This window comes from Mesocricetus auratus, unplaced genomic scaffold, assembly GCF_017639785.1.
Source record: "Mesocricetus auratus isolate SY011 unplaced genomic scaffold, BCM_Maur_2.0 Super-Scaffold_100676, whole genome shotgun sequence".
NCBI lineage: Eukaryota > Metazoa > Chordata > Mammalia > Rodentia > Cricetidae > Mesocricetus > Mesocricetus auratus.
This window is the reverse complement of record NW_024429266.1, coordinates 52,729,990-52,747,173: the sequence shown is the minus strand read 5'-3', so window position 1 is coordinate 52,747,173 and position 17,184 is coordinate 52,729,990. Positions and strand designations below refer to the sequence as shown.

At 44.4% G+C, this 17,184-nt stretch overlaps 1 protein-coding gene across 7 annotated transcripts in view; it reads right to left on the bottom strand.

The window, feature by feature from the left end:
* Window positions 1-17,184, bottom strand: part of Nr5a2 (nuclear receptor subfamily 5 group A member 2) — a 127,830-nt gene that overhangs the window by 52,162 nt on the left and 58,484 nt on the right. For all 7 annotated transcript variants that reach the window (XM_005073438.4, XM_021229165.2, XM_021229167.2 and 4 more), the window contains one exon: window positions 440-559. In XM_005073438.4, the coding sequence (XP_005073495.1) occupies window positions 440-559 (120 nt within the window). The remainder of the gene's footprint in view (window positions 1-439; window positions 560-17,184) is intronic.

The following is a 17,184-nucleotide window of genomic DNA, read 5'->3' as shown; positions in this document are numbered from 1 at the left end:
AAGAGACTCTGAGTTTTATCTTTAGCACAGTCATCACCGTCATAATCATCACGGTCATCATCGCTCATCACCATTATCGAAACAATAAGGACTCTCTGGTTTATAAAAGAATTAAACTGGCTAGTTAACATGCAGATGTGGTATGCTCATGCAGAAACTGAAATTCTGAGTTTGATTTAGCTGTAGCTCTGACCCTGTACTGGCCTCCCCGTCCTGCAGGCTGGCAGCAGAAAGCTGTTGGTTCTGTTTCTCTTCCTACATTCTATCACAGCAGGGACTGAGTACCAGGAGTCATCATTTCTCAATCATTTGCAGCTGATCTCTCCCTGTCAAAGTATGAGAGTGCTTCTGACCTAGTTAAGTTCCTGCGACTCCAATGTGCTTAAAACAAGCTTTTTGTTTTTGTTCTGTTCTGTTCTGCTCTGCCTGGAATACTCACTTGTTGCCCAGTGATCAGTAAGAGTGACCCTTCCTTCCCATATACCACTTGCCGGTAAACATGATCGAGGATCAAGAGCTCACTCCAGCAGTTCTGAAGCAGCTTCATTTGGTCATCAACCTGCAAGTGGAAAACAAGAAAACCAATAAAGCCAGGAAGTCCCCGTCAATGACCCTCACAGCATCTGCATTACTGTTCTTGGAAAACACTATTTCTATTTAGACAAATACTTCAGAGTGTAAACTAAGTATATGTAACCAATGGGCTGCCAGGAAAAGGCACTCCATTCGATTGTTCTAGCTAGCATTCCAGGAGCTACTGGAATTTAGTTGTGGAGTTTACAGGTGCCTGGATGGTCCTTAACAGATCCTGAAAGAGCCGGACGGTGGTGGCACACGCCTTTAATTCCAACACTCGGGAGGCAGAGGCAGGCGGATCTCTGTGAGTTCGAGGCCGGGCTGGACCGACAGCCTCCAAAACAATACAGAGAAACCCTGTCTCGTAAAAACCCAAAACAGACAGAACCTGAAAGAATGACCCCAATAGTCCATTCTCACATACGCGAAGGTTACAAATTGTAGGCTGCTGCCAAACAGAAAGAAAACCAACAGGGCAGCCCGAGGGATTTCTGGAGGTAGAGGAACTGTGACCATATTGATCATGCGTGTTGACTACAATCCTATGTTTTTTCAATTTAATTAAAAAATTTATTTTATGTATCTTTCACATCTTGTATCTTGATCCCATTGATTCCCTGTTCATTCGAATTCACCCTCCACATCGCCATGCCCTGCCCCCATGAAACAAAATTCAAGAGAAAAAGGAAGAAAATATGATGAAGAATAAAAAGGGAGAGAATTAAAAATCTTGTTATGGAAGCTACAGTGTGACACGTTACCAACAAGTCACGCCCTCCACCCCATCGTTCACCCGTCTCTACTTGCAAGGGTTCATCACAAAGAGTCACCGGTCTGGTTTGAGGCCCCTAGTCCTCACTACATGATCAGGGCTGGGCCCACACTAGGACTCTGGACATCCTGCTGTCACCCTGTGTTGTGGAGATCCTGCAGCTTTGAGTCTGCAGATCATATCCCTTCATGTGCTCAAACAGATCACATCACAGATGGTATGGATGGATGATGGGGCGGGCCAAATGATCACCCTAGATCTGGGCCGGGGTAGTTGTAGGGTTGGTCTGACAGATGGGAAATAGGAAGAGCTCTCTCATAGTCACACAATTTCAGGGCTGGCCTACCCATACCTGCGCTAACAGTGTTGGCTCTATTGTGCTACCCTGGCTAGGTGCAGGGCCTGTTCTCCTGAGTGCTGCGGTTGGTAGGGCTCAGCTCTCTGACCTGCCGCGCGCATGCCTGCGTGTTTTCCACTCTCCTGCCCAGGCCACCATAAGACATATGAAGAGTGGGGACTTCTCTCCCTTGCTCACCCACACCTCTGCTAACAGGGCTGGGTCCATTGTGCTGCCATAGTTGTTAGTGATGAAAGACTCTCAAGACAAAGATCAAGGAGATTCTCGCCTGTGATTACAGTACCTGGAACATTTGGGCCAGACTCATCTACACAGCACACAGGAGGGTTACAGGAGTGCCTGTCTTGGAATAAAAACTAATGTCCTGTACTAAAAGTTTTTTTATGACTTAAACAAATTTCCCACAAATCCTCTAAATGTCAGTTTCCTTTTATTTAAGGATTGCTGTGAAGATGAAAATGGAGTCACAATAGGCATTTCTTACACATCCCATCTCACCCTCTAGGGAATTGTATTATTCGATGACATTGTCTCACATACCGTCTACACATCTATGATCTAAATGTGCAGAGAATCAATCTGGCATCACAACTGTTCCTGACACTCCATTCCCTCTTTTGTAATTTTTCCAACCCAAACCCTGATGTGTCTAAATGCAAGATCGTCACTCATGCCACACACATACTGAAGCAAGGCTATGCCGGGGAATGCTTTAACGGTGTCTAGTTATCTTGTGTCATTGATGAGAAAGGCTATCGCAATTAAAACAGGAAAACACAATGACAAAAAGCAACTGAGGGAGGAGAGGGTTATATTCATTTACATTTCCACAACAGTCCAAAGCAGGAATTCAATCAGGGCAGGAACCTGGAGCTGATGCAGATGCCATGGAAGGTGCTGCTGATAGGCTCCTTCCCCGTGGTTCACCCAGCATGCTTTCTTACAGCACTGCAGGACCACAGGCCTGGGCTGGCACCACTCACAAAGCAATGGGCCCTCCCCCATCAACTAAAAAACTGCCCTGGATTCTAGAGGCAATTGGCTTGCCGAAGGCATGAAGGCATTTCTCAGTTGAGGATCCCTCCTCTCAAGTTGACCTGGTAACTACTCAGCACAAAGAGTTTTATGTACTAACTTTTGACACACAGAACACGCTCTTGAAGTTAGCAGGCTGGTTGGTACCATTCTGCTCAATTTTCAAATGGTACAATGAGATCTCTGAGATAATGTTCTTTCTCCCTCCCCAAATCTAGGTTGTCTCCCCATTAGACCAAGAGGTATGAAAAGTTTCTAAATCAAAGCCCCTCTAGACTGACCCTGGATTCTGCCTTCAGTGCCGAGTACCCCTAGCTTCCAGACCCCAATTACATAGACTGAAGCCAACACTGAGCTAGGTGACAGGCAAAAGTCTTCCATCATGAAAAAAGGATGCCACTCAGAATTCCATCTGTGTTTTCAGGAATGGGATTTGAACCCAGGACCCTAAGCAAATGCTTTGCCACTACGCAAGCCCAAGTGGCTATTTTTGAGTTAATGATTTAGTGGGACTAAGTGTGGGGCTCTGGGATAAAAAGGATAAACAAGGTAAGCAGTCCCTGTCACTGTGGAAATCACTTGCTTGGCCCAATACCCAGCAGGACAGGTGAAAGTGGGAGTCCACTTCCTTCTTTAGAGGCAAGTCTCCAGAGTGCTATGTGCTGCTGCTGGGGGGTTGGGGGCAGGACTGCCCAGTAGCTAGGTACTTTATCCTCTGCCCAGGGTTGGCTGCCGGTGAGCCGCTGGCCCACAACCTAGCAACAGGCATGTCACTGCACCCTGAGCGCTCTCCCCCCCCCCCCCCTCTCTCTCTCTCTCTCTCTCCTCTCTCTCCTCTCTCTCTCTCATATGCTAAGGGTGATTTCAGAGCAAAGTGCAAACTACTCCTCAGGGTTTTATTGCATCCCCATATGCTATCAGCATCTCATTTCAGATTTATCAGTCTACAGTGGTAATTTGGCTCCATTCAGTTTTTTAAATGTGATATGAATCTTTCTCTAGTTATTTATTTAGCTCTCTTTTCAGGGAAGCCCAAAAATTGTACTTTGAGATCATCTTTCCAACAATGACCACCCAGGAGAACATTGTACAGAACTTCCAGGAGGTGGGGCCAGGCAGACTTCCAAAGTCCACATACTGGTAAGGAAGAGGGATTCTGGCTTAGGAGTCTAGTTAGACAGCACGAAAATTGATTGTGACAGAGCACGCCTTTAACCCTAGCACTTGGGAGGCAGAGGCAGATGGATCTGTGAGTTTAAGCCCAGCCTGGTATAAATCCCAGGTCAGACAAAACTACATAGTGAGATCCTGCACTACTTTTCCAGGGTTTATAGAAACCATGTAAGGTGGTTTACAACTGCCTGATACTCCAGTTGTGAGAGATCTAACTCCTCTGACATCTTTGGGTATCTGCATGCGTGTATACATGCCTACACACAGACATATACACACATAATTAAAAATGATTTTTAAGTCCTTTGTATAATGAAAGAGTAAAGGGGACTGTCATGGAAATGAGGAAGGTGAGTGGGCATTAGGAAGCATGTTTCCTGGGTCCCCCACCCCTCCCTTAGTTTTCAACTGATACCCATTTTCCACACGTAACCTATGAGACACGGCTGCTGTCAGAGCTTGCCATGGTGACTGCACCATGACACTGCAGCACAGAACTCTGACCTCTCCCAGTCCTTCAGAGTTGAGGGCCCACATTCAGACCTGCTCAGTTCTGTCCCATCCCCACTACCCGACCCCCAGCTTTGGAAATGGAACAGGTGTCCACTTCTACATTGAGTGTCGTTTTGATTTTCCAATCTCCTGTACCTTGTCTGTTTCACAATAAATCCTAATTGTTCATCCGTCTGTCCTCCTCTAAGAGGCTCAGGATGCCTTTTAAATGAAGGAACCAATGCCCGAATCGCTTCCTCCTCTGTGGTTGTTTGCTTTCTCCCTGTGGCTCCTTCGGCCCTTGTAAAAGAAATGACTGTCTTTGCACACAGTGACCAGCCACGCATGGCTGCCCCTTCTCACACATGTCCTGGTGGTCTGCACGAGAAGCTGGCCCTTGGTAAGGGCTTCTGGACTGACTATGATTTCAAAAGCCCTCCTGAGCAATTAAGCCTTTGTTTGAATGCCCTCTGATGGTTCGACACCAGTATTCCATCACTGAGTCTGTGATATTTTATGACATCTTGAAATTGGTGAGAGTGTAGCTTCACGCTGCTCTGGATGACATCGCCTTCATGAGCACAGTAATTAAAAGGAGCTGGATAACAAGTGCTGGCAATTTATAATATATATACATGGGGGCATATGTATCTATACATACATATGTGTGTATATATATGTAATTTGTGTTATATATATATAGATATATAATTTTTTTTCTTATGAGCTTTAAAGAGATGCCTACCAAGAGCCAGAAGGAAAAACTAGCTTATGTTTTATGCAGAAATTCTGCTAGCAGTAATGCTGTAATGTTTAGGGTGGCATTTGGGGAGGCCAGGAGGAGGACAGCTTAGCTATCAGTCCCATTGCAGAGAGAAACGTCTCGCTGGTGGCTAGCAACAGCACCCCCTATAAGCACAGGCTATCTGTTGTAATAAGATAGCTTATCTCAGAAACTAGTTACTCATCAGAGAAACTATTTATCCTGACATTATAGATGAGGGTGTAAAGGAACACAAGTCTCATCCTGCCATGCAGCACGGCTTCCCACACCCCAGCCTGTTAATCATTAGAAGTGTGAGCACTCTCGTGCCGAGAGGACCTGACAGTCAACCTGAAGAGGAAAAACGTAGATCTTTCTCAACTCCACATTCAAGTTATCAAGCCTTTTTGGTAGCCCTCCCCTCAACTCTGAACAGGTAAGAAACTGGCTGAACTACTATTTCACTTTCCGTCTTGCAGGGAGTTTGTTTTGTTTTTTGGATTTGGCCATCTCCTTTCCCGAATCCTTCCCGCCTCACTACCCAATCAAGTTAATGTGCCTTCCACCTTCTCTTTTAATTTAAATAGATAAATAGACAAATAAACACACCTTTCAAACAAAAACAAACACAACATGCCGTAACTACCACAACAAAACACAGAAAACCAGAGTCCACTTTGTCTGGATTTAGTAATCCTGAACACGGTGCCTGCCCTGGAGTATGGTGACATACCCAGTGTCAATCAATTGGAGAAAACTGATTTTCCCTCTTAAGCAGGTATCAGTTGAAAACAGCGTCTTGGATAGGGGTGGGACTTGGTATGCCCCTTTCCTGTTCTCAGTTGCAGAGGCTTTTATTACACCATGAATCATTTCAGTTGAGCCTTTAGAAAACTAAGGAAGAGCCGGGCATTGGTGGCTCACGCCTTTAATCCCAGCACTCGGGAGGCAGAGGCAGGCGGATCTCTGTGAGTTCGAGGCCAGCCTGGTCTACAGAGCAAGTTCCAGGACAGCCTCCAAAACAATACAGAGAAACCCTGTCTTGAGGGAAAAAAAAGAAAACTAAGGAAGACATTCCACTATCAATTTGGGGGAGGGGGTGGATGAGGTGAGGGACAGACAGATAAGACATAATCTGTGCTTTTCAGAATTCAGACTCCAGTGACAGGAGCAGACTGTCAACCAGGTAGCCAAAGGCCCATTCCACCAGTACTCCAGGGCCACAGAAAGGTGGGCACACAGACTTCATTCTGTAGAATCTATTTGTTTGTTTGATTCTTGACTTTTAGTTTTGGGGTGGGTTTTCTCTGTGTAGCCCTGTCTAGCACTCACCATGTAGACCAGGTTGGCCTTGAACTTAGAAATCTTTCCACCTCTGCCACTTGAGAAAAGACATGTGACACTATGCCCAGAACATGTAGAATTTTTAAGTAAATCCCTGCTTTCCCTTATTGACTTCTGTTAGAATGACTCCTGAATCCAAATGTAGTTTAAAAATGAAAGAAAAGAAAAACATAGGAAAAAAAAACCAGGTCTGATGATAGCCCAGTGGGCTGCAACAGTTGCTGCCAAGCCTGATGACCTGAGTTCGATTCCTGGGACCCATGGGGCAGGAGAGCAGAGGCCTGCCAAATATCCTGACCTTTACCCACAAATCATTCCCTCAAAAATAATAAATGTGAGCGTGCACACACATACACAGGCAGGTACCCATGTATGAGCTATTATTAAACATTCTTCATCATTACTACAAACAATGCCCAGGCAAACAAATCTCCAAAGGAAGGTCACCATTTCATTTTGCAACAATAGTGACGTTTGTATGTGTATATTCAAAAGCAATGAGAAAAACTGAAACCCAAAGCATCCGAAAGTCAAAAAATTTCAATAGAACCTGCTTTAAGCATACAGACACATGGCTACCTTAGGCGTGTAGTGTTTTATAAAGAACACAGATGATTATCTGAAACCCATTTAGAAAACCGCTAAAAAGTCCAAGAAAAAAAATGATTTCACATTAACAATAATTAAACAAGCAATAAAAAGAATACTGAGGCAGAGAACTAACAGCTAGTAAATCTCTAGTCAGTTGATTCAATGCTCGTAGATTTATAGTTCTTCCGCATCCCAGATAACCAGAGTAGTACAACATGCTTCTAATTGTATTGCTGTTGTTCACAATACAAGGACCCATCTGGTAACAATGTCCTAGGATCTAAGCTATGCTGGCCCTTTCTATACTTCCCAAATGGCAAGGGGTCTCCATCAAGCCTTCCATGGAAGCCAACTATCCAAGGAAGGGAGCAGAAGGTATTAATTACCCATCTGCCTTTTCCTTTTCATTTCCACAAGTCACCAGTGGAGGAGGGTCTTCATACACTCCCCCTTCCAAGACCACCAAGCACACCCCAGAACCTAGGATTGAGACAGTGGACACACACTCTCTTGCTGGAATCCATCCTAAAGGCAGAAATTAGAATCATCTGGTATATGCATCTTGTTTATCTGGACTTCAACTTCTTCCAGATTCCCCAGACCCTCCTCCAAGGTGCTTCAGCACACACGAGTGGACAGGTGTGCACTGGACAGTTATCAGTGTGCGGGCTGATATCCCAGTCGGGATGGCTGCAGGAGCCAGCAGCTAATGAGAGTTATCTGTGATAGTGGAAATCAGCTCTGTTCCTGTGGATGTGTTACCTTGCACATGGGTCCAGAAATAAAAGAAGGAGTTCTGGTAACTTCCTTCCTATCCCCATGTCATTGTAGCTCTCTCAGGAGCATCACCTGTTAGTTGCTGTCATCCCCCTGTGGGCACACTGGACTATAGCAACTAACAGGAAGTAGTGTCAAATTCTGTGCCAGGCTTTCATCCTGACAGCTTTCCCTAACGAAAGGGCTTTATAGACCATGTTAACACCTTTTCCCCCCTTGGTTTTTCAAGACAGGGTTTCTCTGTATTGTTTTGGAGGCTGTCCTGGAACTCACGCTATAGACCAGGTTGGCCTCGAACTCACAGAGATCTGCCTACCTCTGCTTCCTGAGTGCTTGGATTAAAGGTATGTACCACCAACGCCCATCCAGATATTGAATTTAGAGTCTCCTGCATGCTATACAAGCTTTCTACCACTGAGCTATATTCTCAATTATTTTCATTGATTGATTGAATGACTGACTGACTGACTGACTGACTGACTGACTGACTGACACAGGTCCTATTAAGTTTCCCAGGCATTCCTGAACTCACTCTGTAGCTCATATGGCCATTAAACATAAGGTCTCCCTGATTCAGTCTCCCAATGAGGCTGGGATTAGACATGCGTCATGAGACCCAGCTATTATACATTAAAAGATAAGCAAATAAAACAATGCTTACATCGATGAACTCCTTTCATCCCCACAGCACTTGGTAAGGCAGACTGAACATGATCCCTATTTTGCTAATGCGGAAACTGAAGCACAAAAGTTACACAGTTTTTGCAACTGGGTTCTGCTAAACTGAAGAGTCAGGATTTGAAAAGTTCATGATCTTAGTGACCAGGAATATTAATATAGTATCAGCCCTCCCAAGAACACTCACACATTCCCATTCAAAAAGCTGCCTCCTTCTGAAGTCCTCCCTGATCAGCTCCATCCATACTGGTCATGCCTGTACTTTTTAACAAGTTCACCTACAAAAGCTGATTTTTACCAAACCCTTAACTAGGGATTGAAAACACGAGGCTCTATAGACTTGGAAAAATAAAATATGGGCAATAATAATCCTTCATAAGCACAGAGTCAAAAAGGAAAACTCCCCCACCTACAGCATCACCACAACCTGGAATAAAGGAGAGCGGCCGTCGTAGGGTAGCTTGTCCTCTCCAGCTGGCCCCCATCGATGAATGAGAAGTAGAGAAGAAGCCCTCAGGCAATGTCTAGGACACCGTGGACAGAAGACTAATAAACACCATTGGGAGCCACTCAGGTGTGGCTTAGCACGGTCCTGGGCCTCATGATCCCCTACGGGAAGCACTGTGGATGTCCAACAGTAGATACCCAGTCATCAAGAGACCTCTAGGAAGAAAGGAAGGAAGTTTGGGGTGTCTGGAACTTGTCTGAGTGAACTTCTATCAAAAATGGTTAACTTTTCTTTAGTCCCGTGCTTCTGAATATTACCCAGACTATCCGTGAGTGCATAATGCCTTGTTTCTGGGACGTAAATGAAGTCCTGCTTTCTGTAAAGTTGTACTCAGGCCAGGATGTAAATGCGAAGTACTCAGAGATAACTCGGAGTTTGATGCCTGAGGCTTCACAGAGTATGTAAATGTTAAATGTCACTATTCAACACATATTCAAATCAGTTATTACAGGTGAGTGCCTGTAATTCCAGCTCTCCCAAGGCTTAGCCTCAAGTTCAGCCTGGGCTTCATAGAGAGATCCTTTCTCAAAACCTCTGCATGAAAGCTGAGGAGTTATCTTAGTGGTTAAGACTACTGGCCCGGGTTCAGTTACCCGCACCCACATGGCAGCTCAGAACCATCCAGTTCTAGGGATTCTGGTGCCCTTTGCTGACTTCCTTGGGCACCAGGCATGCAAGTGGTGCACAGACTTACATGTAAGCAAAATACCTACACACTTAAATAACTCCCACATGAGGGGCTGGAGAGATAACTCAGCAGTTAAGAGCACTAGCTGTTCTTCCAGAAGGGACCCAGGTTCAATTCCATGCACCCACATGAAAACTAACAACTGTCTATAATTGTGTATGATTCAATTCCCTTTTCTGGTGTGAAGATATACTATACATACAGCACTCGGGAGGCAGAGGCAGGTGGATCTCTGTGAGTTCGAGGCCAGCCTGGTCTACAAAGCGAGTTCCAGGACAGCCTCCAAAACAATACAGAGAAACCCTGTCTCGAAAAAAAAGATATACTATACATACAAACACCCATATACTTAAATTAAAAAATTTTTAAAGATAGGGACTAGTTAAACTAAAACCACTATCATGTCAGATTATAAATAAATTCCCAATCAGCAATAAAACTAAACAACAGATTCTTTTTTCTTTTATTGGGTTTTTTTTTGAGACAGGGTTTCTCTGTGTAGCTTTGGAGTCTGTCATGGAACTAGCTTTTGTAGACCAGGCTGGTCTCAAACTCAGAGAACAACCTGCCTGTGCCTCCCAAGTGCTGGGATTAAAGGTGTGCGCCACCAATACCACCTGGCTAAACAACATATTCTGAGTACCCTGAAGATTCATGAACACCTGACCTGGTTTGGTGCTTATCCCGAGGTCCCACCCCTAGAGTTTCTCTGTGCAGCCCTGGCTATCCTGGAACTGGACTAGTAGACCAGGCCTGCCTTAATCCTGCTGGGATTAAAGGCATGAGCCACCTTCCCTGGCTTAGTGACTGGGTCTATGTGTAAGAGCTTGTGAAAATTTCCCTCTTCCATGTTAACATGTTCATTTATATTGTCATTGCCCCAAAACAAAACTGAACACAATGCACACATCAATGGATCACAGGGAACACATTCCCAACAGATACATAAATATCATCTTGCCTGCATTTATGGCTCAGGGAACACCTGAGAAGGGTCAGAAACATTGTAAGAATATCAGATTATCAGCAAGTCTGTTTTGAAACAGTATAGAAATGGCTGCATAAACCCAAGTTGCTGCAATAGAAATCCTAAGAAGACTATGCATTTTTTGTTGGCTTACAATGTCAAGAAAGGATTTGTATGTAATTATGGTGACATCTTCATAATCAGGAAATGACGTTAATGTCTGTAGTTCTCCCTTCTAGTGACTGCCATAACAGTAAGCATGTCCCCAGCACTCGGGAGGCAGAGGCAGGCAGATCTCTGTGAGTTTGAGACCAGTCTGGTCTACAAGAGCAAGTTACAGAACAGTCTTCAAAGCCACAGAGAAACCCTGCCTCGAAAAAACAAACAAACAAAGAAACAAACAAGCAAACAATAAGCATGCCTCAGGGCAGGGGAGGATTCTAGGGATGTGATAAGCCCATCGTTTAGCATCTTAGATTAAGACATGGATGGAAGAAGGTTCTGGCTGTTCCATTCTTGGTGAAATAGAAAAATACATTTGAGTTCCTTGAGATGACAGGGTGGAGGAGACAAGGCAGGCATATTCTTCTACAGAGCATACTGTGCCCTCTACAGTAACTTAACAATTGTCCTTTCTAGAATGCCTTTCAGTCTTAAAAAAAAAAAGTGTTCACAGGCTAACATGTCCTTGGTCCCTTTTGGCTGGCTGCTTCCATCAGGCAGTTAGCCAAAAATAGAAGGAAAAAAAAGCCAAAAAACAAAAACACCCTAGTGGCCTAAATATCTCTCGACAAAAACACAACTAAAATTAGGACAGAAATGAAGCCACAGGCCCTAGGGACTGTTTGATGATGGGAATTCTCTGGGCACAAAAATTCCTAGGAGAATTTTTATTTCATGCTCCCCAGGAATACACAACAGGACTTGTCCCTTCACATTATTCAAATTCCTCTTTCAGGTCACCACAGTGCCAAATGTAGGTTTGCTCTATCTTCAGAGACCCCAGAGATGGGGTCACAGAAGAGCCTGGCATGGGCCAGAGCTCCCGGTTTGGAAGTTTGACCTCAAGGTGCAAAAAGGTCATTTCTAGGTAAACCAAACAATGTTTGCTTCATTAAAGCTTTCCAACAGTGTGTATCTGGAAATATCTACCCCAGTGCTCCAAACATAGCACAATGATGCTAAACAGGTACCAGGAAAACCCCTGTCAGTGGTAGTGTGAACAGCACCCCCAGCACTTACTGCTCAGACTGACTGTTGACCCAAAATCTTCCATGCCGAGTCACACCCTGGTCCTAACTCTAGGCTCATAGTTTCTGATTAACTAGAAGTTGCATGCTCAAGACTGAAAGGATCTGGTAACTACCTCTGATTCAATGACTTCATTTTGCAGAAGAAAAAATTCAGGATGGGTGGCATCATCAGGATGGGTGGGCATAATTTCACAGTACCCTGACTACGGGTGCCAGAAATAGCAGAGGAATGCAGGCATCCCACCCAGTGGAATTTAACTACACTAGTCATAGAGAAATATGTTACCTGGCACTGGTGGTGCACGCCTTTAGTTCCAGCACTTGGGAGGCACAGGCAGGAAGATCTCAGTGAGTTTGAGGCCGGTCTGATCTACAAATCCAGTTCCAGGACATGCAAGACTACACAGAGAAACCCTGTCTAGAAAAGTAAACAAACAAAAACCCTGTTATAGTTTGGGTCTTACATGTTCTTCAGAAACTCCTAGGATAAAGGTTTGGTCCAAATCTGATAGTGCCACTGGATAGTGATGGGACCTTTGGGGGGTGGGATTTAATGGAAGGATGTCAATACCCCTTGAAGGGATTGTTCAGATGTGCCCTCCACCGTAATCATCATAGGTAAATAGCCTCCTCCACTGTAAGCTCCCATAATTCTATGTACCATCAACCTGTCAAAGGTCCAAAAGTGAATAGAATAGGTTTGACCACAATTCTAACCTTTGACACACTAGCCAAAATAGTTTCTTCTGACTAAGTGGATGTATCAGGTATTTTGTCACAGTAATAGAAGGCTGACCATAAACATCCCAATTTACCTCAAATAAGGAAATATATTGACAGCAATATAATTTCTCTATTTAAATGTAAAGACATTTATGACTTGGGAAATAGAGACCTTTGGGAAGTTGCAAAAACAAGCACCAAATAACAGAGTTTAGCATGCTCTCTGCCTGGGGGAAGACTGGGAAGGCAGCTGAGGATGGAGAGATGGTGTCTGCTTAATCCCACAGGGAGTCTGGCTTTATGCTCTGAAGGAGAAGGGAGTGCTCCTTGGGATTACAGGATGAAAATGCAGAAATTTCGAGATAGAAGATACACTGTCTGTTTCTGAAAATCCAAAACTTGAGTATGTGTTTAAGTAACAGAGTTACCCAGCTCTTGTCTCAATATTTTTAGGCACGCAGAACTTAATTTGATCCTTGAGCGCCCCCCCCTTTGTAGTAGCTTACAAAGACCAGCATAGGAAAGTGAATGGCATTTTCACTGTCATGGTACACTGGGCAGCATGTGCCAGCAACCTGTAAGAAACACCTGGCCCTGGTGAGCCTCGATGGCCCACCACGTGAAACCACCTTTAGCCCTGTCCCATCGCTCAGCGAGGCTCCTAGCTCCTTGGGCCTTGTGGTGGTTTGAATTAAAATGGCCCCACAGGCTCATATATATTGGGATGCTTCCTCACTAGGGAGTGGCACTATTTGAAAGGATTAGAATGATTAGATGTGTCCTTGTTGGAGGAGGTATATTTTGTTAGTATAGTGGTCTGCGCTTGGGGTTCTGACAGGCTATGTCCTCAGCTTCAGCCACTAACATATTCACTACATTCCCTTTTAAAAGGGCCCTGCCCACCTCCCATCTTTCTCTCTGTGTCTGTTTGTCTGTCTCTCCTCCCCCCACACTCTTTTCTCTAAGCGAGTCCCCAGTTAAACGCTCTCTTTTATAAGACACTTTGCAGTAGAACAGTGACTTAGACAGTCCCCTAGTAAGTCTTCACTGAAAGAACCAGTTCTCTCAATTGCAGAGACCTACCTATGGGTGGACTTAGTGGCTATGTCTAACCAGTGTCCTGTTTAGCTATTTATAGCTTAGCATCGTGGAGTATAGACCCTAAACCTCCACTAAAAGGCATAGACCTAAAGCAAGGTCACTATTACCATGAATACACTGTTCAGCAAACACAAGTCTCAAACAGTTTCTACCTTTTGCCAGTTAAAGAAAGATCCTGTAGTGACTTTAGAGTCAGTTTTAGCTACATCATGCCTATCTCTTCTGTACCTGTGTGAAGAAAGTATGCCCGATAGTATATTTACCACGATCTCCGTTTTCATATTGTTTCAATTACATCATAAGACAAGTGGTTCTCAACCTGTCCGTTGCAGCCCCCGTGGTGGTCGAATATCAGACATCTTGTGTATCAGATATTTACATTAGGATTCATAACATTAGCAAAATTAGGTATGAAGTGGCTGTGGTTGGAGGTCACCACAACATGAGGAACTGTATTAAACGGTCGCAGCACCAGGAAAGCTGAGAACCACTGACTTAGAGAGAAAGCCATGCTGGACCAGTAAGATAGCTCAGTGCCAACCCAGACGATGACCTCAGTTCAATCCCCAAACTCACAGAGGGGAAGAAGAGAACCAACTCCTTCCTGTCGTCCTCTGACCTGCTTAGTGGTGCTGTGGAAGGTAATGTCCCCCGCCCCAAACAAGAAAATAAATATGGAGAAAGCATTTTAAAAAGAGCCTGCAGTCTATATGCTGTCTGCTCCCTTCCCAAACACTCATCCAGTACAAAGCCATGAGACAGAGGAATGCCCACTTGAGCAAACCCCCATGAGGCAAAGAAGGCTCATGTAGATTAATCCAAGCCAGTTCCTTTCACTTTCCGTTATTTCCAGGTATTCTTTCCTTTGGTCACTCTTTAATAAACATCTAAAACTGCTGGGTAGTGGTAGAGCACACCTTTAGTCCCAAGCACTTGAAACACAGAAGTAGGCGGATCTTTGAGAGTTCCAGGCCAGCCTGGTCTATAGAGTGAGTTCCAGCATAGCCAGAGCTATGCAGACAAACCCTGCCTCAAAAGATCAAAAATAGAAATAAATATACCTAGACAGACAGACAGACAGACTAAAATCTACAACTACTGCGTTTGTCATCGAGTGCAGGCACTGAAGAAAGAGCAAAACCTAAGAACTTATGAACTAGCAGATAGCCTGATATACGGAACATACACTGCAACAATGGTAGCTGAACGGAGTGCAAGGACTGAGTCCCACACTCACACTGATTCCCATGTAAAGAGAGAGATAAGGACTGTCATAATGCTTTTCTCTTAGGGATGAGTAGTGATGGAATCCTTGCTCCCTCTCAAAAAGGGGGGATGGAGACAACTGTATTCCTCAGGGTTTCATACAGTCAAAATTTGCTTGATGAATGGATCCATGGAAACAGATATGTTATTTATTAATAGGAAGAAGTCATTTACCGTTTCCACGTACATACACAGTGACGGGAGGGATAGTGTTCTTCAGAGACAGAGCTGTGTGGTCCCCTGGGGCTTCTTGTGCACATGCCTATTCATATGTGCTGTTCAGTGCATCCCGGTGACAGCTGGCAGGCTGCTTAGCTAAAGTGGGCTAGTTACTTATGACAAACAAGAAGGTGATTCAGTCTAGCTGAATTAACTACCTTGCCAATGGCGTCTACGTTGTCCAGATAGATACAGATGCATGGGAGAAGATCACCATAAGCAGCCATCATCATACAATTCTGTTTTCACACACCAAGGGGTGGGGATGTACCTCAGTGCCAGGGTGCCTGCCTACTATGGGCAAGACACACCTCCTTTGCTTTAACCCGACCCCAAATTTTCATACAGCCCCTCATATAAATATTGTACATAAGTGTTGAACAGCGCTGTGGAGTAGGGGGGGGTTTGAACACTGAAGAGTTTTAAACAGACATCACTATGATCAGAATCTTCTAATATTATCCAACATGTAGTACTTGCTATCATAACCTATTGGGAATCTTCCTGACTGAAAAGTATTTTAAAGTCTTTATGATTCAAGACCTTTCCCTAGAGAATATCCAGCAATAATCACAGCTCCCTCCCAGGAGAGAGGACCTAACAATAATGTGCCGGTGGACCTAACCTGCTCCCAGCCCAAGGCCAGCTGCACCAAGACAGCACTGTTCTACACCAGCTGAGCCTCGCCTGTTGCTGCATTTTTCAGCAGCAGCCTAAACATGGTTATTCAGATCAAAGCACCTCAGATATCCTCATATCATTCCAGTGGCTCGAAGAGACTTGAGAATCTGGCTGAAGAGCCTACCGCACCCTCCTCCTCAGTGGGACCATCTGCCTGTACAAAGGTGGCACAGGAAAAGCACCAAGACTTTGAATCTTACATATCGAAGATTTTCTTCACCTTCAAAATGGGTTTAGTATAATCCTTCCTGTCACTTCCCCGCCCACATGGACTTTCTAAATGAGTACTACAGGACTCTTTGCTCAATGTTCTGATGACCAAGGACTAAGATGTTGGTTGTTTTTCATATCTGACATGAGAAGTGGCATTTTGTAGACATTTTTCAGAAAGATCCACAGTAGCAAGGCAACCTATTCTGTTAAATCCTTTTCTCCAAGTACTTCCTAAACAAGGAGAAGATCCTAATGCTAGGAGACAGACAGGATGCCTAAATGAGGGTGAGCGCATCCTCCCTGATAGCATCCTCAGGCTAAGAGCTATCCGTCTCCATTCACACACCACGCAACCAGTTCAAGGAGGAGAGTACCAATGAGCTCTCGGATCAATACGATGAAGTATGGAGATTGATCTCATCCTGGAGTGAGTGCATTGATGAGCTCCTCCACATGACCTTTGCTCCCTAGTACAAATTAGACTCTCCCACAAGCCACAGTCTTGCACGGGGACCCTCAGTCTTTGCTTGCTTTTAATAAAACACACTGCGAGCCAACCTCAAGATGACTACAGAAAATATGCCCCGTCTTTACAGATGAGGTGGTCCTGAAGAATATGCCTGTAATTATGATGTCATAAATGCATAGATAAAGTTATTATTTTAAGAGTTTTTTTCATTTTTGTTATTATAGGTACTACATATTTCTAGGCTGGGAAAGTCCTACTTGACTTAATTCTCTCTTCAAACTTTAGGGAGATCCAGCTACACTTCTCGGGTGGGTGGTGGTGCCACATCAATCAGGATGTGGGGCAGGCAGATTTCTGTGAGTTTTCAGTCAGCCTGGTCTGCAGAGCAAGTTCCAGGACAGCTTAGGCTACATACACAAAGAAACCTTGTCTTGAAAAACAAACAAAATCTATGTTTTCAGAGCCTAATATACCTACAGTCCATCTGGAGACCTCACGGTGACTCAGTGGAACTCTTCACATTTAATCAAGTGAGCA